Genomic DNA, 26,837 nt, shown 5'->3' with positions numbered 1-26,837 from the left:
GAATATTATAAACGAATACAGTGAGGTTATGTATTAATAAAAAATAAAAACAACACTTAAAATACTTCACTCTTTTATTAAAACTTCTGAATACAAACGGTCACAAAAAACATATTAAATAAATTATTTGCAAATGTGCATTAAATGTGCAATCTTTTAAATAAAACCAAAATAGACAAACATTAATCTAATCAAAAATAGAATGTTACAAAAAAAAAGATACTTAAATAATGAAAGCAAACATAAGAACAGCAAGGGTTCAACAATGTCAACTGTACAACAATGACCTCAAAATCGTTCCTTCCTAGCTTTTCTGGAGGCAAAGTCACTAATGACATCATTGTATGGTATTGCTTGGCCAACTTTGTTATTAATACTAATGACTGCAAGTCCACTTAGTCTTTCCTGGGCCATTGAATTGTCAATGAGCCGTGACATCCGTGAGCCGTGACAAAGCAGCAGTTGTCGACAGAATTTTCTTGTCTTGAATCATTTATTCATTCATTCATTAATTCATTTATATCACTTGTTTAAGTTATTTAATTGTAAAAAAAAAAACGATTCGGGGGCCCCCTGGTGGCCAGGGGGCCCCAAGCAGCCGCTTAGTTCGCTTATGCCTCGGGCCGGCCCTGATGCCCCTTTTTCCTGATGACGACCGCTTGTGTTGCGATCGAAACGTCGTCGTTTTTTTGTTATTTATTTCAACCTATCTACGTGACATTATCGAAAGACCCAAAGGACACGACCGCCATTGTTCATTCTTGATTGTACCGTCTTCTTGCCACCGCCTTGTCTGGCTCAAGGTCGAAGGGGGTGTACAGTAGAGGTCGAGGGTCGGCCTCGGCAAGGTAAGTTAATTTACCCTTTTTACCGGGTAAAAGGGTAAAGGTGTCGACATGCCAAGGGGTAAGGTAAAGGGTAGGGTAAAGGTAGCTCGGAAGAATTACCCGGTAGGGTAAAGGTAGCGCGAAGTATTACCCGGTCAACACGGTACCTTGTTTACTGCTAAAAACTCCGTGGCGCAGTCCGTGGCCTCCATTTAATAAGTAATATTTTGAACCTGGGCCATTTCGACTGCAACACAAGCAATCATCATCAGGTGTTGCAGTCGAAACGGCATGATAATTTTATTGTTTTATATTTTAATCATTTTATTTCCCTTCTCCGTGACTTTACCGAAAGAACCAAGAATATGAATCCCTGCAGTCACAAAAGCTTTAAATCAAAATTTACTTGACCATGTTTGTTTTACACGTAAAAGCAATGTTAACGGTCACTTAAAACTTACAAATACAGCAGGAGCAGCGCTTGCAATTGAGTCTTGGGCATTAGCAATACTTTTTGACCTCCAGTCTGGGGTCAATTTTTTTTTACATCTTACTGTTGCCCACCTCTCTGTACCCCAAAACAAGTGTATATAGGCCTACCATAATCAGGAGAGTCCTCCAAGGCAGAGTGAACATGGGACATTGGGACTAATGTTGCCCCAACGATTCCATCCACGTGCATGATTAATGGCTATAGGCACACTCCATCGCCACAGACGTTTTCCTGAGTAAACACACTTAAATGTGGTCGTTACTGTTGTAGTCGTCGTGGTTAAATGTAGTACGGTCGTTAACATCGCCAGTGGCACCACAGTTGGATGTGAGATGTCCATACATTTGCAAAAGTGGCACAACTGAAATAAACTTGAGAAAAAGTCAACCGTAAAAATGTCAATACTACACGATTATGAAATAAACCTTTATTTAAAAGTGCTCAGAAACACGAACAGTACATTGGTATAGTGACATGAAATACTGTAATTGCAATATCTACATGAAATAGAATAAACGCTGTATTATTTACAAATATTAAGATTGTAAGTGCTGCAAATATAAAGAATTCATTCAATCAACGTGCACCAATTATCACCGTTAAAATAATGCTCCCCAAAAATATTAATTCTCTGCAGCAATGCCAACCAGTGTATAACCCTGAGAAAACATTAACTCTTAAAAGGTGTAAGCAGAACACTCACGGTACAGCATCTCAAACCACAGAAGACACTCAAGAACTTATCACGCATCAATAATACCTCATTAATCTCCGGGTAAGGATAATAATACATGTGCAATCTGTGAACATCAGACACCGAGAGGTAATTATTGCCGACGTTTTCACATTTTGACGAGAGCAGGTGTAACAGTGACAGATGTTTGGGCATGAGCAGTTTGTTTTATTACTACAGTAAATATAAGCATGAGAGTTCGACGAATTGGGCAACTTCCTCGGTCAACATTTCAATATCACCCTCAGAACTAACACACACTGGGTGTCTGTCTTTATTTATGGAACAAGTCGATGGCTCTACACGTACGCAAAATCGAATGAACCATCTCAGCGGGGAAGCTAACAGCCAGGTTTTCTAACAGTACACGTCCGTTACGAGAATTTCTCCCTAACTATGAAGGGGGAGATTACAAAACGAAATTGGTTAACTTTAAATAAAACGCCACTTTGTGATTACGCTGATTACCTGCAAATGACTCAATCGGGATTACACATCGCAATCTTCGCCGCCTACTGGCTTGCACGTAGACGCAGGGTCTCATTTTGCCGCCACAAGGACAGCTGCCAGTGGGGGCGCAATTAGAATGTTTGAGATGAGATACAAGGCGCTTTGAGTTGCCGAGGCATTTATGCAACGTCATACGAATTCAAAAAACAAATCTTATTATCATTACCCATGTCTTTAAAGTGTCTGCAATGTCACGTCCAAAATAATGGAACTCACAGTGCTTGACACACAATAAAAAGGGTGGTGAGCAGAATTCTCAGTTGAGGGTTGATTTAATCTGTCATCCCAACAGAATGGATAACATGTACCATTTTGTACAAAGTCAACATTCGTCATGGTTCTCCGATTGATTTTCAGGTCGTACGCGCGTTCGGCACAATATATCCGACGTTTGAGAGATCGTAGGCTGCTCAGTAACGCTTCCTGAAGAAGCTCCCAGCACGTGGAGCGAAACGTCGGACGTCGTTCCGAGCAACACGCGGTACGACCCTGAAAACACATCGCAGAGCCACGCAGCACAAACCATAAAAACCAAAGAGCAGTAACAGTAGTCATCGAAGGAATGCGGAATTTGAACCACTGGTTCAGGGCCACCACCAAAGTTGAGCACTGCCCCACCAAGTTAATTTGAGCCGAGATGCGATTGGACCCGACAGGTAGAAATAAGACAGGCGCTCGGCTTTCGCTAAACTGTGCAATGCGGTAAAAAAGGCTCAACACACTGATTTGCAATGGGCGGGGGGGGGGTCTCTGGTCCGTTATCAATCCATCGCGCGTGTCTTGCACTAAAATAAATGTGGCTCACTGTGCGGAATTGTTTCACGTGTGGCCAGCAGCCCAACCAACAGTGTAAGGACTAACGCCGCCCCGACTCTCGTTCAATGAAAAGTTAAGTTTGAAGATGTCACGCCTTAAAACAGGAAAAATATCTCTGATAACTCATTGATCCTTGCATGGACTTCCTCGAATAGACCATTAAATAGAAACACATACAACTAGAACACAAATAATATGGATTGCAAAACAAAAATGGATTTAAAACAAATCTTCCCACCTAATCACCTATTAAAGAGTATATCATTGGTTACTGGGATTAAATGGGTATATTTATGTAAAACTTCAGAAATATTATGAACGCAAGGGGTCGATATATACACAATAAATAAACAAATCACGTGTTCTTTTGAAAACCTGTTTTCAAACAGCTGATGTTTGCCTCCAATAGTGTATGTTGCACGGCGTTTGTATATACACACAGGTACACGTACCGCATACACAGCGTACTTTTTTACAGCGCCTCTGCCAGTCCACTGCTAGATGACGGCCTCCCCATGCCGTGTCCGTCTTGGGGATCATTGGACCACGCGCTGCAGCACACTGGCTGGAGTGGACTGGTGAAGAGGGACGCCCAGGACCGGTTCAAGATATTACTCTCCCCCTGATGATGGTCGCATTTGGAAATCGAATGCGGGTCCGCCGTCGGGTCGACAGCGCAGCGCGCGCTGACCGCAGCGCCACTTGCTACACCCCCGACGGCGCATCTACGTGTGAACGAGGCCCAGTCAAAAGAGTTTGCAGACTTTACGGCCGTCAAAGGGAAGATCTCAATTGAATGTGCTTTGTATTAAATTTCACCGCGTAGCTCACGTAAAATGTAACGCGCAAAAGATTGCGCAAGCGAAATATGGCACCGCTCGGCGGAGAGACGCTGTAGCCGAAGGGGTGGGTGGAGACATTGCATTGTAAACAGAGGTGGAATTATGAAGCTATGTCCATCCTCAACAAGGCTGCAGCACGTTCTATCTCGACAGCTGCAGCTGCTCCACACAGAACATCCCCACCCCCAATCGCTGCTCCCCAACTCTTTTCATGCCCCCAACCGCAGCAGTTTTCCCCCCAGATTATAAAATAGCAGTGCCACCCACCGCACACCCACATGCTAGATCTGTCCATAAACACTCCCAGTATGTAACCATGTGCATATGTCAACCACAATAAATTAAATTACACAAAGAACACAATTCTGCGTGTGTGTATAAAAATAAAATATTTTAAACATAATTTTTACGTGGTCAATCAAACGAGTACAACTTTGACAGAAGTCGACAATGGTTGCCTAGTGGTTGTGGCCGTGGGCAGGAATTGAACTCGGGCCGCCGGGTTTTGTAACGCACACACACACACACGTGGGCACAGCACTCCAAATAAAACCAGACGTTTTATTTTGCTGATGTCACTCCACCCTCTCAACTTTCCCAATGACTTTGCCTTCGTAACTTGGCAAAACGGCGTTGTCGTCTCTTACTTCCTCGAACACAAACCCACAGTCGAACTCGCCGCTGGCTCTCCTGAAATAATACCTGCAGGCAACACAAGGGGGCACTTGAACCAACAGCAACCTGTTCATTCGGTACTGCCTCGGCGATTAGTTTCAGCATTCAAACTGCCGCTCAGTAGATTTGAGATTTGTTAACTGAACACTTATCCGATCATCATTACTATAACCTAGGCCAAACAATTAATTATTGAGCATTGACATTTCTTGCACCAGGAGTTTTTGTATCTATTGGAGATTAGCCTTGATGAGAACAACACGAGGAATATCAGCAGAGGACAGGTTCACGTGAATCATAAACACATTGGCCCAGTATTTGGATCCCTCAGATGGCTACCAATCATGCCCCACATCAAATACAAGGTAACCTTCACCATCTTGGACATTTTGCCGATCTCTCACCCTGATCTACTCCCCCTTCATGTGCTCTCCACTGAGGCGCCGCGGTGGCAAGATGTCAACATCTCGCCTAGTATACAGCAGGCCGTGGGTTCAATCACAACCCTGCTGCCTCTATATTTGGAGTTTGCACGTTATCTCTCTCTTTCTCTCCCCATGGTCGCGTGGATTTTTCTCAGGGTCCTGCGGGTTTTCCCTCCACATTTAGAATCAACACGCATGAAGAGTATTTGGCAGTGACTATAAATATCCACATGATAAGCCACTTCATTGGGCTATCAAGTGTGGCCAGGTCACTTCTGAAAAAGAGCTTTATAGCTCAGTGGGCTAGACAGTTTACTATTATTTTAACAACCAAAGCCTTCTGTTAAACCCACCGGACAACCTCCGTTTAGTGTCCGGTTGCTCCTTCACTGCGGTCCTTGTTTTCTGGAGTTTCCTCCCTCTGGCCACCTGCGCTGCTGCTGAGACCATTTCCTTTTTCAAGTCCAGGACCAATCACACAGTCTCTCTCCCTGGGTTGTTTTTATTCACACCTTTACCATTTCCCACTATGCCCTGCAGCCCCTTTTCCAGAGCGAAACGTCGGACATCGTGCCGAACAACCTGCAGTACAGGCCGCAAACACATGGGGGAGAGCTGCACACCACAGCTACGAAACCTACGCAGAGGCAGACTTTCCTTTTGTTGTTACGTTGAATTAACCTGTGAAACGTTATCAAACGTCAGACACAAAGACCTTCCCCCTGAACCGTTCAGGTTTGCGCGTTCATCAAAGGCTCATCTCTCGTTTAATTGCGGGTGCGTCTGCGTGGACGGTACCTGTAGGTGCCCTTTTTGCCGAGCATCTCCTTGAAGTGGGCCAGCGTTAGAGCTCTCTCCGTCACCGACGTGCGATACGGGATGGGCTCGCCGCAGAAATAGTAAGCCACCGCGGTGCCCTGTGGAGGCGACCGGCTAGACAGCGGCCTTTTTGCCTTGCACCTGAAACGATCGCAAACGACAGCGCCATCGGGCCTTTGAGAACGATTTCGAAAACAGGAGGAGCAGTGAGCCACGGGCACTAGGCATGCAATGATTCACCTCCCACCCACGGTGGCGAGATGTTAATTCCTTCGCCTGGTATGCAAGAGGTCGTGGGTTCGATCCTGACCCTGACGCCTTAATATTTGGAGTTTGCATGTCCTCTCCAGGGCCTTCGGTTTTCCCCTCCACATTTAGAATCAACATGCATTTAGAGTATTTGGTTACTATAAATTTCCACATGATCAGCCACTTTGTTTGAGATATAATGTGGTTGCTTTTGAAAATTAGCGATATAGCTCAGTGGGCCTTACCTGGTGAACTAAAAAGTTTAGTTTCGTGTAGTTAGATTCGATTGTCATAATTCGGGGCCACAATGATATTCAATACAGAACACCCCTTATCCGTCGTCCTAATAGTCGCAGCAGCTTTCGGGTCCGACTAACAACCTGTTATTCACAGCCCTATTCCTCCTATTATTCGCGATTATCTAAAATTGTTCACACAAGTCTTTGCGGAAGAGCATCCTATATTATCTGTGATTTTTTTCGTGGATAAGAGGAGCTGTTCAATCCATGTATATCTTCTTCAATCGGGGTTATTGTATTATGTTGAACTTCTTTCGCAAAGTATGTAGCCAACCGTGTTAATTAGAGTGGCAGGGGAAGCACAACAAACTAAACACAAAAAAACAGTTCTAAAGTTCACGGATCCTATAATCCGCGGATGATTCCGCAGATAATAGGATCCATGAAATGGAACACCAAAATTACTGTGGACAACAGGAGTTCTGTGCTGGATTTTTTTTTATTATGGGGAAGGTAGCACCTCCAGTGGCTACATGGGTCACGAGAGGTAACTGCATGACTTAGGAATTTAGTATAATTCTCCTGCATACAATTCCATATAAATGGATGAATCTTTACATGATTAATGGGACCCATGTCGCACAGTGCTACGAACCCCGCGTGAACTGAGATCGATTCTAGGACAAGGCTAACATTGGTGGCGAGTCGAATCTGAACCGGTTCCTCACCAAACCCACACTGCCCAGCGTGGTGAAGTATGGTCATTCTGAAAATTATGTTGTTCTTGCCATTCAGACGGACCCACATCATTGAGAATAACAGCAGCTCTCGGTTTCAACGGGCACGTGGCTCTCCGAGAACTGCATCCTACTCACGCGTGTGAGGCTTTTGGGTTCCTGCCCGACTCCCTCTTGCCGCCGAGCTGTGGGAGCCAGACGTGCGCGCGATCCAGGTCGGACTCCAGGGGCAGGCAGGATGCCGCTGCCGCTTCTGCCGCCGCCGTCTCCGCGGAGGCCCCGCCGCTTTCCTCGTCCTCGCGAGACGTGTTCTCCAGCGGCGTCCTGGGGAACCAGCCCTGCGTCGCGTCTCTGCAAAGATAAAGGTGCAGCCCAGCAATTACTTTCCCATTCCACTGCTGGTGGAAGAGCCTCCACGAGAGAAAGCTCTCAAGAGCCTAATTTAAGAGGTAAATTCAGTCTTAGAAGAGGTGGGAGAGACTCACACTCTACCCTTCTCTCTCTCCCTGTGTGCTTGCCAATGGACTAACTGTGGTGCATATATTTATGCCACTTGGTGGTCACATCGAACCGGCGACCTCTGGATTGCAAGTCCGGTGTGCTGACCATTACACCACTGTGGCAGAATCCCAGACACAACCTCGACATAAAAAAATTACATCCTGAGGTGACTGGGTGGTGCAAGTGTCAAACACAATGAGCCAACACTCTGAATCTAGGTTTTAGCCACTCACCCATGATTAAATTGGGTTCTCAAGTGTAGCGAGGAGTTTATCATCTCAGCCTGGTGACCGATGACTTCACGCAAAAAAACTATACATTTGGTTCCTCACTGAAATTGGCAAAAACCATCCAATGCTTGAGACTTACTATAGCAGGACACATGGGAAAGTTGTAACGCCTCCAGTGCGGAGAAAAGGTTGCTTGAAGAGATCTCAGAAGTAGTTGAGAGATATTCCTTTCCACTTTCCATGGGCCGAACTCTAATCACGAGCTAAAGCACTGTTCTGCGAGCATTCTAAATAGACACTTTGTGTCGAGATGTGACATGAGTAGTAATCAAATTGTGTAAGAAAAAAAAAAATGTCCTTATTAGGAACCAGCAGCAGAGCAGATTCATACAGCATATACACCCACTCGCATCTCCAGGCCTTGACCGGAGCAACAACACAGCATCTTAGAGCTCTGAAGAGACACCGTCTCATCATACGACACTGGTAGCACTACTGTAATAACTTAGCATTTCCCCCCAAATGATATAATATCATCGCTTTCAAAGAGTGAAACATTGTAGACTGCGCTCCTTCAATGAAGGAATCGCAAAACCACACAAACTCTCCCCTGAAGCCCTCTCATGGCTAGCGATCCTCAACATTGGCATTTAGCTACTGAACAAATTGCCATATGGAAGAGAATCATCTCTTTCCAAACACGGTTGATAGATTCGTTATTCTGTCTGTAACAGGGAGGTAACTAAAACTATCACGAAGATGATCCAATTTGAATCAACCTGTAGTAAAAGTTCCGTCGCCATTAAGGCCCAACTCTCTTGAAAACAGACCAAATAGATCTAAGCTAGAGTAAAAAAAGTGCTATTTGCAAAGATGCAAATGTATTTTGCCCTGACGGCTACCCGTCGGCTTCTGTGGTGCGATTGAGAAAGCGAAAACGTAGTCCGTACGTCGGTCCAACTAGCGCACCTGCACCGCAGGCGCTCAGCCAGCTCGTCCGGCAGGCCCATGCTGTCGATGCCCGTGCGGGGATCGCTCACGACCTGGCAGGCGTCACCCCCGGCCTCGTACCGCACTCGCCTCGCGGCCTCCATCTCCATCTCCTGCAGGGACCGCCCGCTGCGGCCTCCTCCGCCACCACCACCGTGGTGGTGGTGATGATGATGATGGTGGTGATGGTGGTGGTGCATGTGCTGCGAGACCTGCCTGTAGTGGAACGAGTGCACTGTGCTGACGCTAAGAGACGACTGTATGCGGGGAGGGGAGCGTGCAGTGGGGGACTCAGGGAGGGTCTGGTTTGTGGGGGGCCCTGCTTGAGCCACGTTATTACGAGCCCCCCGGGGCCGCTCAGAGCCACCGCCGGCATGAGGCAGTTGGCACACCAGCGTTCGCGTCACGTGCCCGTCGAGAACGCTCTCGGTGCACTCGTCGTCGCCGTCGTCGTCTTGCGGAACGTTTTGCGGAAGCGTCGCCCTGCCATCGGAGTGGGCGGAGGTTCCTCGGGAGGAATTCGTGGGCCGGGAAGAGCTTGCAGGGTGGCGAGCCATGTCAATGGGGCTTCCTGTTCCATCCGCCCACTCGCCTTCCTGCAGCAGCACAGAACAGGTGATGGGCTTAAGCTGGAAATTCTCAACCCACTAATAACATCAACGAGTAAGGCACGTGGCACTCGGTGGCGCATAGTGAATGGGAGTGGAACCTGAACTTGATAGCACTGGGTGTGAGTGGTACGAGCATGTCCAAGTTATGCCAGCGTGGGGTCGTCACCATACGGGTGATGTTCCACTGGCTATTTGCCAAGCTGAGACTGAAGCTAAACGTGAAAATCTGGCCTCACTTTATATCTGAATCTGGCTCTCTGTGCCAAACAGGGCCACGAGGCTGAGTTAATTATTTTCGCCCTTCGAAAAACAATTAGCGGCACGGCTCGGGTTCTGCAAAGGAAAAACAAACTTGGACCTCCTGAGCTGCGGCCACATTGTGACTCGACTGTGCAGTGGAAAAGAAGTAGGAGTTAATTTGAGTGGAATTTCACGACCAATGCTGCAGCTTATAGAGCGTGCATCTGGTTCCAACTGCATTCGGGCCCACGGGTTGGAGAGGCAAAAATGGACAGCGGGTCCCAGTTTCATTCCTTGGACTGGGGCCCATGCCAGCCATGCTATGTGGCTAACGGTGACGCTGGGTGCTACTGGGTGGTTCTGGGTGGTTCTGGGTGGTTCTGGGTGGTGGTGGTGCTGAATAATGGTGGTGCTGGCTGGCGCTGAGTGAAGCTAGACACTGGGTCGCATTGATTGCTGGGTGGCACGTGGATACTCACTGCCTGCTGCTCCTCCAGGCCCCATTGGAGCCTCCGATCCCTCTGTAGGCGCTCCAGCCGAGCGGTCAGCTCCGCAGCAAACCTCGCCGGGTTCATCACAGCGTCCTTCATCACCTGCCGGGCCCTCTGGGCAAAGTGGTGTTATCACCTCGGTTACAGCAGTTCGTGTTTGTAATGGGTCCAGATATGACATCATTATCATTTTATCTCCACACTGCACCACCCACGCAGCACATCCCGAGATACTGTGAAGCAGTGGACTCGCTCTAGCAGCTGTCCCACAAAGACAACGATCCCCCATGTAGCCTTTAACAAATTGTTGGGGCAAGTTCTCCAAGCCAGCACCTATGTAGGCCACCACGGCACCCGAGTGGATAGCAAACACCACGCCTGGCCACCTTTGTCTCCCCAGTGCTGATGTTTACACACTGCACCAAGTACACATTTAAGGCCGAGTAGACCTCGAAGAGGCTCTGGATCAGTTCAAATATTCTCCGCTGTTATTGATCGTGAGCGGGAATCGAACTTGGGTACGCGAGGTTCATAGTGCAGTGCGCTAACCACTGAACTACCACTCGCCACTCACAAACCTCACACCCACACACAAGCATGCACACACTGTTTAGTGCACGTGTATGTCTTGCACAAAAACATTCTACTCCCAATGTTGCAACACCGTGACCCGTTACGATCGTCTCTGGTTAAGAGATCAAAGGGTGGCCTCTAACCTGCAATAGTCACTTAAAAGGCCGTCAAAGCGCCTGCCATAACTCTGCAGGCCTTCTCAGGCTGTTGGAAAGGTGCCCTGTCGTTTACAACACTGCTCGACTGCACAGTAGAGGCTGCATTAGGGACTGCTTTATCACACACGGCTGGGATCGCAAAACGCTTTAGCGGCAAGCAGAGACAAACTTAAAAGGTGCACATTCAGACGGGGGATCTACGGCAAGTCTGCCGTGTGCCATGGCGCAAACGTCGCATTGTTCAGGCGACCACGTTCGTCATTTTACTCGGCACTTTGCTGACTTCAAAGTGGGAAAACTGAATATTGCAATTTAACCATAAGAATGTGGTGGTCTTTTTTTCACGCTACGAAGGTGTACCTTTGTTGGAGGACGTGTTATGTACAAAGGCAATGATTTAATAGCTTTTCAGAGGAATTATTGGGTGAGGAGTTGAACATTAAAATTAACCACCTTTGAAGCTTGTAATGGACATGGACATGAGGAATGCTACAAGTAGCTCGGTATAATGTGTCAGAGCCGTGAGCTGATACTGCTGAGATCCTGGGTTGAAATCTGGGGTTTGTGCTGCTCGTGATGAAACTGGGTCTCTCAAATGCATTTTAATGTGAAGTTATTTTTTGTACATTTTTGTTTTATCGGTTTAATCGTGTATTTTTTTTCCCACCCAATGTTATCCCGATTGTGCTATGAACAGAATATCATGAGACAGAGAATTAATTCGGATCTGTCGCAGATCAGTGCAACCCGTTGTGTAAGACAATGCCCCACAGAAGTGGATTTTATAGAGCTGCCTCTGAAATGCCTTTAAGTGACCTATGGTCCACAGAGGAGATGGCAGCACATTGCTACCCACTGTGCTACAGTGGGTCATGTTCGTTGCATGAAATTCAAACCAATATTTTTAACTATCGGAGCAGGAACTTAGAAAAATCAAGTACAAAACCAAACTTAGTGTCAAAGTAACCAGACGGAGCCAATCAGCTCACTACACGTGGGAACCCATGTTTAATCACGGGTGGCTGCCTGGATTTTAACCTCGAATCTCAGTGAGCGGTGCAGATCCTCTGAAGACCACGTCAAGCGGCCCTGCTTTGAAATTTTATTTTAGGATGTGACTCACTTTCATTCTTTCCTCCATGTGGCTGCTGCTGCTGCTACCGCTGCTGCACCAAGCCTGCTTCTGTCCACACTTTAATTGGTCTGGATCGATCATTTTTCTGCGATAATTTGGAAAAAGAAAGTTAACGTTTTAATTTCTCTATTACAAAAGCCAACGTTGTGGTCATTTGTGTTCATAAATGGTGAAGGTTATTGGTGGCGGTAAATTGATTCGGTAAGCAGTTATGATCAGAGCTGTGGTGAATTACAGTTGCAATTACTGGAGCATCATTATCTGAAATTACAATTGCAAATATGTTGTGATTGCAATTCAGGGCAAATGACTAAATAACTAAATGAATTGCCTCTTGGTTCGGGTAATAATGAAACATGAAGTAAAATAGGATGTTAAATTTTGATGTTATATATAAGTAAATTATTTTGACGGGGTTTTCCAAAACTCCACTCTTCAGGACCCACCACGGTACATCTTTCCGAGTTTACCGATTTACCGCCATTCAAATACAAATCAACTTATAACATATTCTTGGTTCTTTCAGTAAAGGTAAAGTCACGTAGAAGGGAAACAATAAAATAAAAAAAATAAAAAATAAAAAAAGTCTCACGACGTTACGACTGCAACACAAGGAATCGTCATCAGGTGTGAAAACCACAGCAAGAAAATTTGAAAAAAGTGGCGTTTTTTTTTTTTACGTTAGCACCACTTATAACATGCTGAATGTGCCCCATGATTGCGAAACATTGTCCCGCGTGCTGTCGAGACAGCCCTGGTTCACGCGTGTGTACGTGAGTGAGAGGCGTTGTGTGGGGAGCAGCAGTGTAGCGATTAGCGCACTGCGCTACGAACCCATCGACCCGAGTTCGATTCGCACTCACGGCCAACACCAGTGACAATTATCTGAATGGGTCCTGGGCCTCCACTAGGTCGACTCAGCCTAACATCAATACTTAGTACGCTGTGTAAACATCACCACTATGGAGACAAAGGCGGCCGGGCGTGGTGCTGGCCAGCCACCCACTCGTGTACCGTGTCAGCCTTCATAGGTGCTCGCGAAGAGCACTTGCCCCAACGGCCTATTAAGGCTATATGGGGGATATTTGTCGTTGGTGTTCAGTAATCATTATGCAGCATAGGTAACGGTAATTGTGGGGGATGCTGCCATGGTGTAATTTAGCAATCATCAGGCACGTGCAGCATGGTTGTACTTGAACCGAGATAAACAGGTAAACTCAGATTGACCTACCAGATGGATCTACCATGGTGGCTCGTGAGGTATGGAGTCTGGGAAACCCGGTGCCAAGGTAAACGTTTATGTCAAATGGTGCCGGTAATTACTAAAGCCTTCCGTTAAAAATGAAGACGGCAAAATTAGCAACGTCAAACGGCGACGTGAACAACAACGGCGGATGGCCGTGAACCGGCGACGCAACACAGAAGCAGAAGCAGTGGCAGAACGCACGTGAGGCTTTTGGGCTCCGAATCCCCTGGACGCCCACTCGTCCACCTCGGCCAGCTCGTCCCGCTGCTCGCCTCGCTCGTCCTGCCGACTTCACTGCTCTCGTTCGCGTCGTCGCTCGGTCCGGCCGCGTCGCTCCCGCCGCTCGTTCCCAGCGCCACGGGATCGACTCCTTCCCGCCACTCCGCCAGGCTTGGCGGGTCCCGCGGGCGCACCCACGCACTGCGGGCCCGCGATCACAGCACAGCGCTTCCATTAGGAATCCCACCGCGCCACGTAACCGAGAAGACACCAAAGGCCGTGGTATTGTTGTTCGAAATGTATTCTCATGCCCGACAAATATATTCTCACGCTCATAGAGGCATGCATCGCGGTAAATGGAAATGAGTCCGACCAAATTACCCAACAGACTGTGTTAACCAAAACACCTTGCTGATCTCGTCAAGGAGCAAAAACCATCACACAAATCTGGTCACCCTCGCAGTCGCTTTTGGCTAACCATCGAACAAAGACGGTCATTGCATGGTGGGCTTTCAGATGTGCTTCTGCGCCCATCTGGAAGGCTCTTCCTTCCGATATTAGGAAGCCACTTGAGCCATGTACTTTCAAATCTAGATTGAAAACTCATTTCTTTAGAACTGCTTTTTGTATTTAGTTTGTGGTCCTTCCCCCGCACCTCCGATCAGCATGGTGCGAAAGGTCAACATACAAATAAACATCTTGGAAGTTAAACAGCTTGTCGTCACAGGCTGTTATGGGTAGCAGAGGTGAATGTGGCACAGTCAATTTTTGCAATGCAATTACGCTCTCACGTCCATGCTCCCATCCTTGACCAACCCGTGCAGACCGGCGTGTTGAAGTGCGGTAAAACAACCCCCACGACCCGCACGGCCTGGGAAGGCCCTCATCCAGCAGTGAATTGATAAAAGGATGCAATGTGCAAATGTAATAATGAGGCTAACAAAACTGTGCGGAAAATAATATTAACTAACACAAAGGACATGGTGAAAACAAGACAAAAATGAATCGGTAATTGAATCAATTCTCAACCCTAAATTATGAAAATTCATCGAATTGTCATGGATGCCTCCCCCACATCGTGTTGATCATGGGTTTTGTTTGACCATACTTTGCCATTGATGTTTGCCATGACCGCGAATTGAACCCGGGAAGCTGGGTTTGTGGCACGGTGAGTCAACCACTACATTGCAAATATAAAGTAAAATAAATAACAGATGCAAGTGGCGAGCTGAAGAGATAACTCAGCGGAAGAGTCAGCGTCTTGCAATTGGAGAGTTTGGAGTCCAAATCCTGGTTGGGGGTTGACTCGGGTCATCATCCTCCCAAGGTTGATTAAATATGTACCGCTTTGTGGGAAAAAGTAAACGGTGGTTATCTCATGGTTAGGCTCAACCCCGCCATAGGAATGTGGACTTTCTGCCACTGGATCAGGGCTGTAAACAAGAGGATGAACACGACCTCGATGCTCAATTCAGCAGGAAATCACTTTTGACTGACTTTTCTTTTTGAGTGGCCAGCTGTGCACACCGGCCAGGAATCCCTTGTGTGGGATTCTCAGAACTGCCCCAGGTCTTAACAAACCCAGGCCAGGGGGAGCTCAACACGACGTCTCAATTTGCTCAATAGCACCAGCACGGCCAACGTAGCACTCGAGTGCTTCAAACATTAACAGCAGCTGGGAAAACACTCGACTGTAGCATAAATGTAGATAATGGGTAAAATGTGGCATCCTTTGAAGTGGCTCGGTGGTCTAAAGCTGCAGGATCAAAAAGCACCCCCACCAACCCCCCACACCCCACCCAACCCCCTCACACCCTCCAACCCCCGCACCCCCCCTCTTTTCATGCTCGGTGGCTTGAAACGGAGATTAAGGAGGCATGGGCCCGTTTGTCAAGCCAGTTCATTTTCATCGTTTCCCATATCTGCTCGCGTCCTGATTGTTCTGTCGCGTGAACTTAATCTTACCGCATTATATAAAGTTCTCGCTATGCCCTCGTCTCCTGAATCATTCCCTCTCATGTCCAAAATTCTTCCGCGTTCGTGATCAATCTCCCATTCTCCTATGAAATTTCACACATCGTGGTCAGAGTGATTGACTCGCGGTCAGATGGTCGTGAATTAAAATACTGGCTGGAGGTCAACTTTGCCCGTCATATCTTCGGCATCAATAAAATAATAGGCTCCCCCAGTGATTAAATTATCACAATTCTGGACCATGACTTGATTCACAAATCGATGTTTCCTTCTACTTGTAGGACGCTGTAGATCCCTCTCTCGTGGCTGCAGGGATCACGTGACCTAATTTAATACAACAATACCGATGTCTTAATAAGCCATGCCGGACGAAGGCCTTCCCATGTTGTTGCCATCCCTCATGGCCCTACGATGCCACAATATATTTCACACTCCTCCGCATTAACTGATCCCAATGTTCCACCTCCATCATGGTTGGCGTCGTGTGCGTTCTCTCCTGGGGTTGCCACTGCCATCAGCAGTCTCATCCATCTGCCATCGTCCGATCCCAACGACGCCTCCTTGCCGAAGCCTGCTCAGTAAACATTACGTCTACAATGTGCGTTTATATTCTCTGAGACATGCGTTCGTCTTTCCATCTCTTGGTGCAACTCTTGAGCATGCATATGTTCATCCTTTTATTGGTACTTGTTTAGTTTTTGTTCCGTTCCTTATCAGATTCATGCCAGGTAATGTGCCCCGATTTAAAACAACACAAACAAATATTTTGTATGTGATGACTGTTCAGTTATCGTGAGCACCAAAATGTTTTTTACTGCATGGTGTTGAACTCCTGTACAATAAGTACCACTCAGTGGGATGTGAACAGCGGTCATCCTATGTGAAAGACTGGCACACACCATGGGAACTTTATATTTCTACCCCTTAGCAACTTTCTGTATCCAAATTGTACTGTGCCTGACAATTTAGTCTATCAATCATGCCACTGTTAAGCTGTTCTGTGCATTCGATGTATCCCAGGTCTCTCCCACAATGTGTCGTCTGTGTCCCATTGGGTTCTCCCAAGGTTATGAAGTGTTGTAATTCTTACTAACATTATTATCACATGCCTGCGCTGTCATGCTGGCGAACACAATGGTGCGTGCTAGAAGGCTGTGGACAATGTAGCTTCTCAAGAGTTTTTTTGTAAAAATATTGAAATAACTCACGTTAGCATTTGGAGAGAAATATATACATACTACAATAACGAGAATTAATTTGCAACCTTTTGTCAATCGACGGCTGGATGAAAGGCTTCCCCGTGCTTTTCAGTCACGGAGGTTGTCGACCGTACTTCACCACGTTGGTTGGTGAAGAAGGGGACCACAGATCGGTGAAGACGTCACTCGGCATAGATGTTAGTTAGCCAGGGCTGGGAATCCAACTCGCAAGGGAGGTGTTCACAGCACAGAGCACCAACCACTGTGTCACCCCCTCCACCACAGCACTTCAATGATACTGTCTTTTATTAACCGGCTGGGTGACTCAGCAGTCAGGTGCACGGCTTGCACGCGGAAGTTCGAGAATTCAAATCCCAGCCGGGGTTTCGCTCAGCCCTTCGCAGCCCTTCGAGGCCAAGAACACAAGAACTACCCCATCCATAACAATGTGGAATTTCCACCACTGGCTCAGGGCTGTATAGAGGAGATCAGTGCATTTTCTCAATTTGCGTGCGAAACCAACTTTCCTCTGTTTGATGCTGCAATTTAAGTATCCAAGCAGAACGTAGCCGCGTGTTGCTGTGCCTGGAGGGGCTTAACTCGAAAATGAAACGGTGGCTGCTCTACGGATAGGCTGGGACCCGCGATAGCAACGTTAGACATCCATTTCTGGTTCCAGGGCTGTCAATGGTGATTGGCACCCACCCCAAATTCACTTAGGCAGGGCAGATCTTGCCTCACCGATTCTCAAGATTATTTTCTCGGAGGGCACCGCATTGGGATGCTTGCCGAACTAATTTTTGTCCTCTGAGTATTTTGCGAGAAGACCGACGCGCGCGAGAAGGCCGACAGCGATCGGCACAGTTGTGGTCAGGAACCCACTTGCCGTACTGCCACCTCCGAGCCAAATCACACAGCCCATCAGCACACGGGGATGTCTCTCTCTCTCTGGCTGCGCGATCCACCCACTCTCCACCCGGAGCGCAGGCGTGTGCGCCACCACGCCACGACACTTTCATTGCGGCACGCCGATGTGGCGTAGTTCATCGTGCCGCAGCAATAAAGAACAAAGGGTTTGATCTTTACAATGGCGTTAACAGCGGCCATGCAACATATGCTCCTCTCGTAATAAAGTTGCTTTTGGCAAGACTTCAGAAAGTTCGCTCCTTCGCTGTACGAGCTCCGAGTTCAAAGGCTTGGGGCACAAGTTCTTGGGTTCAGCAGCCAAAACAGGAATACAACGATTCTGTATCACTATTTGTTTGTTTCCTTGCATGCGCTGCGTTATTTCCTACAGACTACAAGGGCCACGGGGGGGGGTTATCTCGCTCCGGGAATCAGTAGCTTTCAAGCCATGTGCTGCAACTTATATTTTCATACAGTTTTAGATACATAACAGTTTGAATCTTCAACCTAAAGAGAGGTGGTGGGGGAGGGAGTCGGGGGGGGGGGATTGCAGGATAATTTATTGATGAAATTACAAGATTGAGGGACACGTGTAAGGGTTTTAAAAAACTAGGCCTTCAGTTTTGTGTGCGGTGTGTTTTTTTTAATGCACAGTACATGCACATTCCTCTCGAGGGGCTTCCGAGAGCTCCCTCTATTGGAGGTCCTTCCGCCAGCAGTGGTTAGCGAGCAATTGCAGGGCTGCACTTTCATACCACATAGAGGAATTACATCTTTTAATTATATGCACTAAATTAATCAACGTACAAAAATGTCAATTTTAATGCCTTTGAAGGCAAAATTTTTACACTGTTAATACAGGCAACGTCAATAAATACTTTTGGTCCAAGCGCTTAAGCATTCAAAAATCTTTGTCAAGAGTCCGTGTAACCCATCATCCCTTGCTACCCATGCATGCATTGCTATGGGCAGCACGTAATGACTTACCGACCATACCACTGGTTTGTGTGTTTTTGTACAAACGTTTAATGGCTATTTGAATTTCATAATTGACATTTTATTTGGCAGTTGAGGCTTATGCTTTCTAATTGAGCCAAGGCGCATTCTGCACCAATTTCAGTGTTTGGGCAGGTGGACTCTAGTGACTGCACTGCATTAAATGAGCGAAACACGGTCAATGCATCCGTCTGCCATTTCGGTCGGTTAACCCCGAAAACCTAGATCGATGGTTGTCATCCACACATACATTATTAACACGGTCTACTCAGAAAACGTTTGTGACTATTTCTGTTCACCTGAACCTGACAGCTTGTCGGCAAATCTTCGTCACTCCGTGCCCTTGGCTTGGCAGCGACACCACGATGATGTCACTGCCACTTGGTGAAAAAGATTCTGCGCGTGGCTCGCTCTTACCTTCTCCCAGCCTCGTCGTGTGCCGACTTCTCCCCGTCTCTCCTCCGCTCCGCCACTGCTGCCGCCGCAAGCCGTTGCTCGAACGTCACGGCTCTGCCGGACGCTTGGAAGGATGCGCAGACCCCGCGCTCCCGTCCCTCCTCCCCGCCGTAGCAGCCCCCTCGAGGCCCCAGGACCAGCGCCTCGGCCCCGGGCCCTGGGCTGTTCCCGCCTGAGCGCGCGTACTCCGCCAGGACGTCGGACTTGAGAAAGGCCACGTAGGCTCCGGCCTCCAGCGCCGCGTGCACCTCCCCCTGCGCCTCGTCAAGCAGCGACAGCTCTGCCCGGCCGCTCTCCACGCCCCGGCGCACACGGGCCCGCGTGCCCGGCGAGAGCAGCTGGGACACGGTGCCACGCCCGTCGCCGCCCTCAGCCAGGTACCTTCGGTGAATGGCACGCGCCAGCCCGAGCCGCCGGCCGCCGTCGGCGAGGCCTAGCCTGCGGTAGCCGGCGCAGGCGAACCAGAAGTCGAGCATGTCCTCGGAGCTGTCGCTTGCCAGGAAGGCGCGGAAGAGGCTGGCGCCGTCGCAGTCCTCCAGCAGTGTCTGCAGAGACTCTCCCCACAGCGGGCACGGCACCGGCGGCGACGCGCTGCCCTCTGGCTCGTTCGACCGGCGTGCCGATGTGGGGCTCCCCGGAGACGGTGACGATTGCGCCAGCAGCACCGTCTGAATTGGCTTATGGACACTTTGCTGCACTGCCGCCGCTGCTGTTCTTGCTGTGCATCGATATTTGGCTCCTTTCCCTTCTTCCCCTGGCACCGGCGGTCTGAGCGTATCCTCCGTGAAGAATGAGCTGGCGTCCGCGTGGAGCATCGCGGCGCAAGCAGCGAGCATGCGTGCACGCGCTCGAAGCTCTATGTGGTCAACGGCAACAAGAATAATGACTTGAATTAAAATGGAATAAAGCTTAAATGAAAAACGGTAACATCCATTCCCAAGACAACGTGGAAACGTCGTCGACAAAACCATACAGAGGTGCTCTCTGGAGCTCCATTTCCCCCTGCAGCGGTGGAAGCAAGCACGATTGCAGGGCTGTACCTTTACCATCAAAGAAACAATAAACAACAGCATTGTTAATGCATTCATGTCGGTGTCTTAATGCTCACTCAAATGGGCGATTTTACCAACCACCATCACCGCAGAAGGGCGATGACGATAGTGGTTTCGGTAATGATACTACTGGCAGTGGTGGTGATTATGATGCTGATGGTCGAGCAGATGATGCTGATGGTAGGGACACTGATGCTGGGGTTAATGGTGTTTATGTGTTGGTGGTGGTGATGAAGGAGAGGATGATGCTGAGTCAACTGTGGCTGGTACTTCAATGTACTTTGGGACCCCTGCCATTCTACCAACTGTGCTACATCCTGGTTGTGTACACACATTACACATGCACAAACAATACTACAGTGGACGGTATACCACGTAACATGTGCATATATTGGAAGAAAAAAACGAAAGGTTAAGAAACTTCACTCGCATAAGCATACATGGTCAAATATATAAACAATCACCTTCGTAATGTGGACTTACGATGAAGATGAGTTACTGCCAGAAACATGAAAATAAGTGATGCTGCTCTTTGCCCAGGAAAGTCCCAGTCTAAAAACAGAGACTCTCTTTTCACGCGGGTCCTGCACTGGGATATTTGGCCAATTCCATAAATGAGCGGATGTGGCTTCGTGTGGGATCGTGTGGAAGGAAAACCTGAGTACCCTGCGGGAAGACAAAAAAACCCCTACAGATGAGTGGGGCGACGCTCAAAGCTTCCGCACAGATGGAATCAAGAACCTATTGCTTATCTGTCAACTCCTGCCCCCGTTCAAGTACCAACCAGTTTCCTTCCTGCTTAGCTTCGGAGACCAGGCGCATTCAACGACGTTGTCCGCATTGCCGTGCAAATATACCCAGAGGTATACGACGCATGCTGTATGTGCAGTCCTTCACATGATGTACATGCACATGACATAGGTTCTGTATAAACACACTTTAGCAATAATTTACACGTACTGTACACAGATTAGGCATATACACATCTTAATTTAGGAGCTTTCGTGACTGCAGGAATTATTCTTTGGTTCTTTTCGGTTAAGTCACGTCTAAAAATAAAATAATAAATTAAAATAACGTATTACGACGTTTCGATTGCAACACAAGCAATCATCATCAGGTATAAAAGAAATAGCAACAAAAATCTAACTAGAAAACTATAGACAGACATACAAGCAGACAGACATCACAACGGCACACAGAGAGAGGACACAAATCGGCACAAAGAGAGGGGTCGTTTCTGTGACGGTCCCTTAAATATTTTGCTAGGTTATTTAATTTTCGTGTGCCTGTCTCCTAATTTTCAAGCTTGCGTGCCCGTTCCACATTGTCATCTTACTTGCAACAGCAGTACGTTGCCGTACACTCATTGATATGCTAATTCTCTCTGCCCCCTCCCTCTCTCCGTCCCCGCCCCCCTCTATATTTAAGGGACCGTCACAGAAACGACCCCTCTCTTTGTGCCGATTTGTGTCCTCTCTCTGTGTGCCGTTGTGATGTCTGTCTGCTTGTATGTCTGTCTATAGTTTTCTAGTTAGATTTTTGTTGCTATTTCTTTTATACCTGATGATGATTGCTTGTGTTGCAATCGAAACGTCGTAATATGTTATTTTAATGTATTATTTTATTTGTAGACGTGACTTAACCGAAAAGAACCAAAGCATATACACATGTTGTGCACATACAGTAAACATACTGTAGGTACATGGTGCAGCATTACTATGAAGTGCACCTAGCCTGGCACAAGCGCCCTGGTGACGTCACCGTCACTTAGTGGTGAACTGATGCTGTTGTGCAATACGCAGTCTAGGACGCAGTGGTACTGCGACGACATCGTCGACAGCCCCAACAACAGTAGCACGTGGACACACACACACGAGACAATACACAGTACAACAACTGCATAATGCAGTACACAACGGGGCAGCGCTTTCACAACCTGTGCACAAGGGGTGACAGCACCACGCCCGGCCGCCTTTGTCTCCCCCCCTCCCCCCCCCGTGGCGATGTTTACACACTGCACTAGGTGCTCATTTAAGGCTGAGTCGACCTTGGGTGGGGGGGGGGCCCAGGACCGGTTCAGATAAATCGCCACCGGTGTTGTCCACTTCGCCACACCGCTCCCCCAACAGCACACGCGGAAAACAAAGACAAAAGATCCCACACCTGGGTAGCCTCAACAGACTGATTGGGACAAGTGCCTGTCATCCTCATGGCGGTACCCCGGGGTAACCAAATAAAACAAAATTGCCGAGGCAACTAAAAATTCTATTTTTGGGGACACTTTTTTTTGAGGGGTGTACTTAACTCTGGGGTACTAATCGATCCGAAATCAGTGCCACAATCCGCGATGTCGAAACGCCAAACGTCAGCATAACAAAATCCCTTATCGAAAAATGCAACTTTGAATAGTGCATCGTGCACAGCTCGTCGAGATGTGTTCGATTGCCGCATCGCCGACCATCAACTATATTGAGGTGGGGGGGGGGCTGGCTGGCTTTCTTGACCATACTTCACCACGCTGGTGTCAGACGGACGTCGTCACCCTACTGGTATCGTTGTTCAGCAGCATGGGCTGCTGCTGCTGATGCTGCTGCATGAGCAACGCACACAACCGCTCCTTGCGCCCCTGTGGTACCAACGGAGACGGGCGATGATGGAGTCGTGGATGAGTGGTGGCTTGGAGCCGATTGAGGTCGACACGAAATTGACCGGGCAGCCAGGCACCTTCTCAAGACTGTGACGACGTCGATGAGGAAGAAGAAGATGAATCTGGCTGTCGCCTGATGAAGCTAGTTGTAATTACTGGCGAAACGTCGTACTCGGATTGTAAATGTTGTGGCTTGGCTCTCCAAAACGCCGTTGTTGTTGCTGTACTAGTGACGAATTGGCCACGTTCTGTTTACGTGACAAACCTTACTATTTGGCTATGTCGGGTGGTGGCGGGTTTAACGACACATTTATATATTTACGCGATCTAACCCCATAAAAAAAACCTGATTTATGTAAGAAGACGACGGATGCTGATGAAGACAAATGTAATTAGGGGTGATGGGGAACAGCCAGCAAATTAATTAAGACGGCGGGAGACCGGTGGTGGTGGTGGTGGCGATGATGGGGGAGGGGGGGGCTTGAAGAACGTGAATTTGTCTACTATGGATGTTCTGCAGGCGTTTCTGCAATTTTCGATGGGGTTTTTTTCCGTTTCTTTGTTTAAATTGTCGAGTCGGTGCTTACGCGGCATCGCGGATCTGCAGTGCAAAAAAATAGCCGGGTAACTGGCTAAACGGGGTCATCAGTGTCACAAATACAAAACACTCAAAACTCGTCTTCAGATATATTTGAAAGCAAGTTCTGTATGGAATTTGTCCGTCCAACCTATTTTTGCAGAACCGTATTACTCACCAATGCAGCAATTGTTATTCTTCCATTGATTTACATTTAATCACGCTTATTAGAGCCAACAAGGCAACAACATAAAGGGCTATTGTATTTGAGTTCACCAATGTACAAAATACTCTTTGGTTCTTTCGGTAAAGTCACGTAGGTATAAAATAAAATAATTTAAATCACGAAGTTTATGGCGCAACACAAGCGTCCGTCATCAGGTGGGACAACCACAGCAATAAATGTCTTGGTAGACAAATTTATTTTATACCTACGTGACGTTTCAGAAAGAACCAGAGTATGGATCCCTGCAGTCACGAAAACTTCAAATCTAGATTGAATGTACAAAATACAATTGTTAAACCAAGAAAAATCATCACGACCGACCCAGCAAGACGATTTTTTTGTTTTCCCGGCGAGGGGCCTTAACTGCAAATCATCGTTCAAATTTATTAGGAAGCACTTTTAAATCCAGATTGAAAACGCATTTCTTTAACAACTGCTTGGTGTGTTTAGTTTATTGTCCTTCACCCGCACCTCTGATTAGCACTGTGCGAAAGAAGTTCAACACACAAAGGCAAAAGATCCCCCGTATATAGCCTGCACAAACCGTTGGGGCAAGTGCTGTTAGCGAGCACCTATGAAGGCCGTCACTGTGACACACGAGGGGGTGTGGGTGGCCAGCACCACACCCGGCCGCCTTTGTCTCCCCAGTGCTGATATTTTACCCACCGCACCAGGTACTCATTTGAGGCCGAGTCGACCGAGGGGAAGCCCAGGACCCGTTCAGATAATCGTCACTGGCGTTGACCGTGAACGGGAATCGAACCCGGGTGAGACGGTGTTGGTGGCGCAGCGCAGCGCTAACCGCTACCACCACCCACACACAACGTCAAAAACAAAGATCCCCCACAGCGCCGTATAGCCTGTACAAGACTGTTGGGGCAAGTGCTGTTATCGAGCACCTGCGAAGGCCGGCACCACGCGCGACCACCAACACGCGCACACACACAAACCCACCCCCCCCATGCAAGTGCCATCGATGGCCGGTGGCTGAGCGGACCGAGGAAACGCCACCCGCACACAACGGGGGTGACACAATTGGGTTTCCCACCTGGTGCCTCCGCCGGAGTTCGTTCCACGTCGCTCCGCGCTCTCTCCCCCTTCTCTCTTCCTCTCTTCCCCTCTTCTTCGCCTTCTTCTCACCCAGGCTTGGAGGTGGACATTCACCCACTCCGCGTCTCCTCCTCACCCACGCCTCGCGACCAGGGTCCAACCGCCCCGGGTCTCTGGAGGCGAGCTTGGGAGGGTGAGGTGGTCGTGTTGGGTGGGTAGGCAGGATGATCTGTAAGCAGGTAGGAAGGTAGGTACGTATGTATTGATGCAGGTAGGTGGGTAAACTGATAGGGAAGAAGTGATCGTTATGAGATAAGGAGGTTGGTTGTGATATAGGAAGGTAAGTAGATAAGCGGGTAAGTAGATATGAAGATAAGACAGGAAGATAAGCAAGGAATAGGTAGATACGTGTGACGATAGGTGAGTGATAAGTTCGGTTCGTAGGTGAACAGGTAGCCGAGTGGATATGTAGGTATGAAGAAGATACATAGGCAGGTCGATAGATCGTTAGGAAGGTAGGTAACGGGGAGATAGGGGGAGAGTAGTGGCGTGATACATTCTACAAAAAAAATCAACTAAATCTCAGGCGCACATCTTGTTGTTTGCTGCTGCTGATGATGACGATGACCACGATGATGATGGTGATGATGGTGTTGTTGTCGAGTTCACGCTGAGACAGAGAAGACCCCGGCTACGGTGTTCCTCTTGTGTACACGTTTCCCCGGTGCTCACCAAGTGGCTCGCCTGTGCAAGTCTCGACCATACAAATGTGTCCGGCGTTGAAAAGAGGCGCATTTCCCCGAGCGGCGGGCGGGCTGTCGGGCGGGCGTGGCCGTGGCAAGAGAGTGGGAGGGCGAAAAGAAGGGTGGCTTGCACTGGTAGGGGAGGGGAGAGGAGGGTAGCCGAGAAGACTCGACAGGTTGACTGGGTGGGTGAGTATTGGGGCAATGGAAAGTTGGTGGGTCCATTGACTGAGGTGGGAGGGCAGCCACAACATTCTGGCTTGTCTCTCTCTCTTTAATCAGGCGTGGTGGCACACCCGTGGTGGCACACACCCGTGGTTCATGGAGCTTTGGAGGCAAGGATCGGTGGATCACGCATATTTGTGAAACTTCAAATCCTGCAGGGTTATGAGTTGGCACGGATATATAATTACAGTGAGTGGATTATTGTATCGATCTGTGCAGCTTTGCATGTGATTCCCTTGTATCCGTGGGGGTTCCTCGTGTACTCCAGTTTCTACCAACATACTAAACACTCATTATTGGTTGCAATTATCCATTTGAAAGTTTTTTTTTACAAGTTATGATGCAGCCAAATTCGTACCATTATCCTAGAATCTCACACATTCGGAAGAACGCTGGCGAACAGAATGGCACAACGCAGACGTCCACAATAAACACCTAATTCGATACCCAAACATCGCACCTTCTGGCTTTTACATTCCTCGAAGACACCGGTGTACCATAAACCGCATCAGAAAATCAACAGGCTGCTTGCGCCCATCGCCTTCATGAATGGAAAGTGGAAGAAGCCACAATGCAACTGTCAAAAATGCAACCCAAACTTTGGACCATATAGTAAACCAGTGTAATCCTCTCTCCTTCAACGGAGAAATAGCAAAACTACACATACTTTCTCCTGAAGCCCTCTCGTGGCCAGCAGACCTCAATATTGGAATTCATCTCCTGAACAAATTGGCGTACGCAAGAGTAGAATCGTACCACTTCCTGGGAAGTCAACTGTGGTCTTGTTATTAAGATACCAGCCCCGCTTTTCACGAATGTGTGATAAAACATCACTGATTTGGGGCAAACACCTTCCGACACTCGTTTAAGCGTAGAGCCACTTTGGCTTTTAAAAAATATGACCAAATAAATATCATTACACAGCTAACAACGTACCGAGTCAACCCATACGGTTTCCCCGTATTCAAACAGGAAAATTGAGTTTTCAGGTCCATACGGCGTACAGCCGTTTTAATATGGGTAA

The 26,837-nt window shown here is 48.0% G+C and overlaps 1 protein-coding gene across 2 annotated transcripts; it reads right to left on the bottom strand.

Moving 5' to 3' along the window:
- Window positions 1-1,732: 1,732 nt before the first annotated feature.
- Window positions 1,733-26,645, bottom strand: LOC144718751 (axin-1-like). Of its 2 annotated transcripts, none has more exons than XM_078594252.1 (9): window positions 24,844-26,645; window positions 19,252-20,146; window positions 13,742-13,960; window positions 12,283-12,379; window positions 10,417-10,542; window positions 9,066-9,682; window positions 7,504-7,716; window positions 6,120-6,281; window positions 1,733-4,923 (listed from the first exon to the last, which is right to left on the bottom strand). In XM_078594252.1, exons 2-9 carry the CDS (start codon window positions 20,124-20,126, stop codon window positions 4,797-4,799), a joined length of 2,436 nt encoding a protein of 811 aa, XP_078450378.1. In that variant the 5' UTR covers window positions 20,127-20,146; window positions 24,844-26,645; the 3' UTR covers window positions 1,733-4,796. The 2 variants fall into 2 exon arrangements, with proteins under 2 accessions (XP_078450378.1, XP_078450377.1); XM_078594251.1 differs by lacking the exon at window positions 24,844-26,645 and adding an exon at window positions 20,826-21,743.
- Between the last annotated feature and the right edge of the window lie 192 nt (window positions 26,646-26,837).

This window comes from Lampetra planeri, chromosome 5 (genome assembly GCF_965212315.1).
Source record: "Lampetra planeri chromosome 5, kcLamPlan1.2.h2, whole genome shotgun sequence".
In the NCBI taxonomy this organism is placed as follows: domain Eukaryota; kingdom Metazoa; phylum Chordata; class Hyperoartia; order Petromyzontiformes; family Petromyzontidae; genus Lampetra; species Lampetra planeri.
This window is presented reverse-complemented; position numbering and strand designations above follow the sequence as displayed.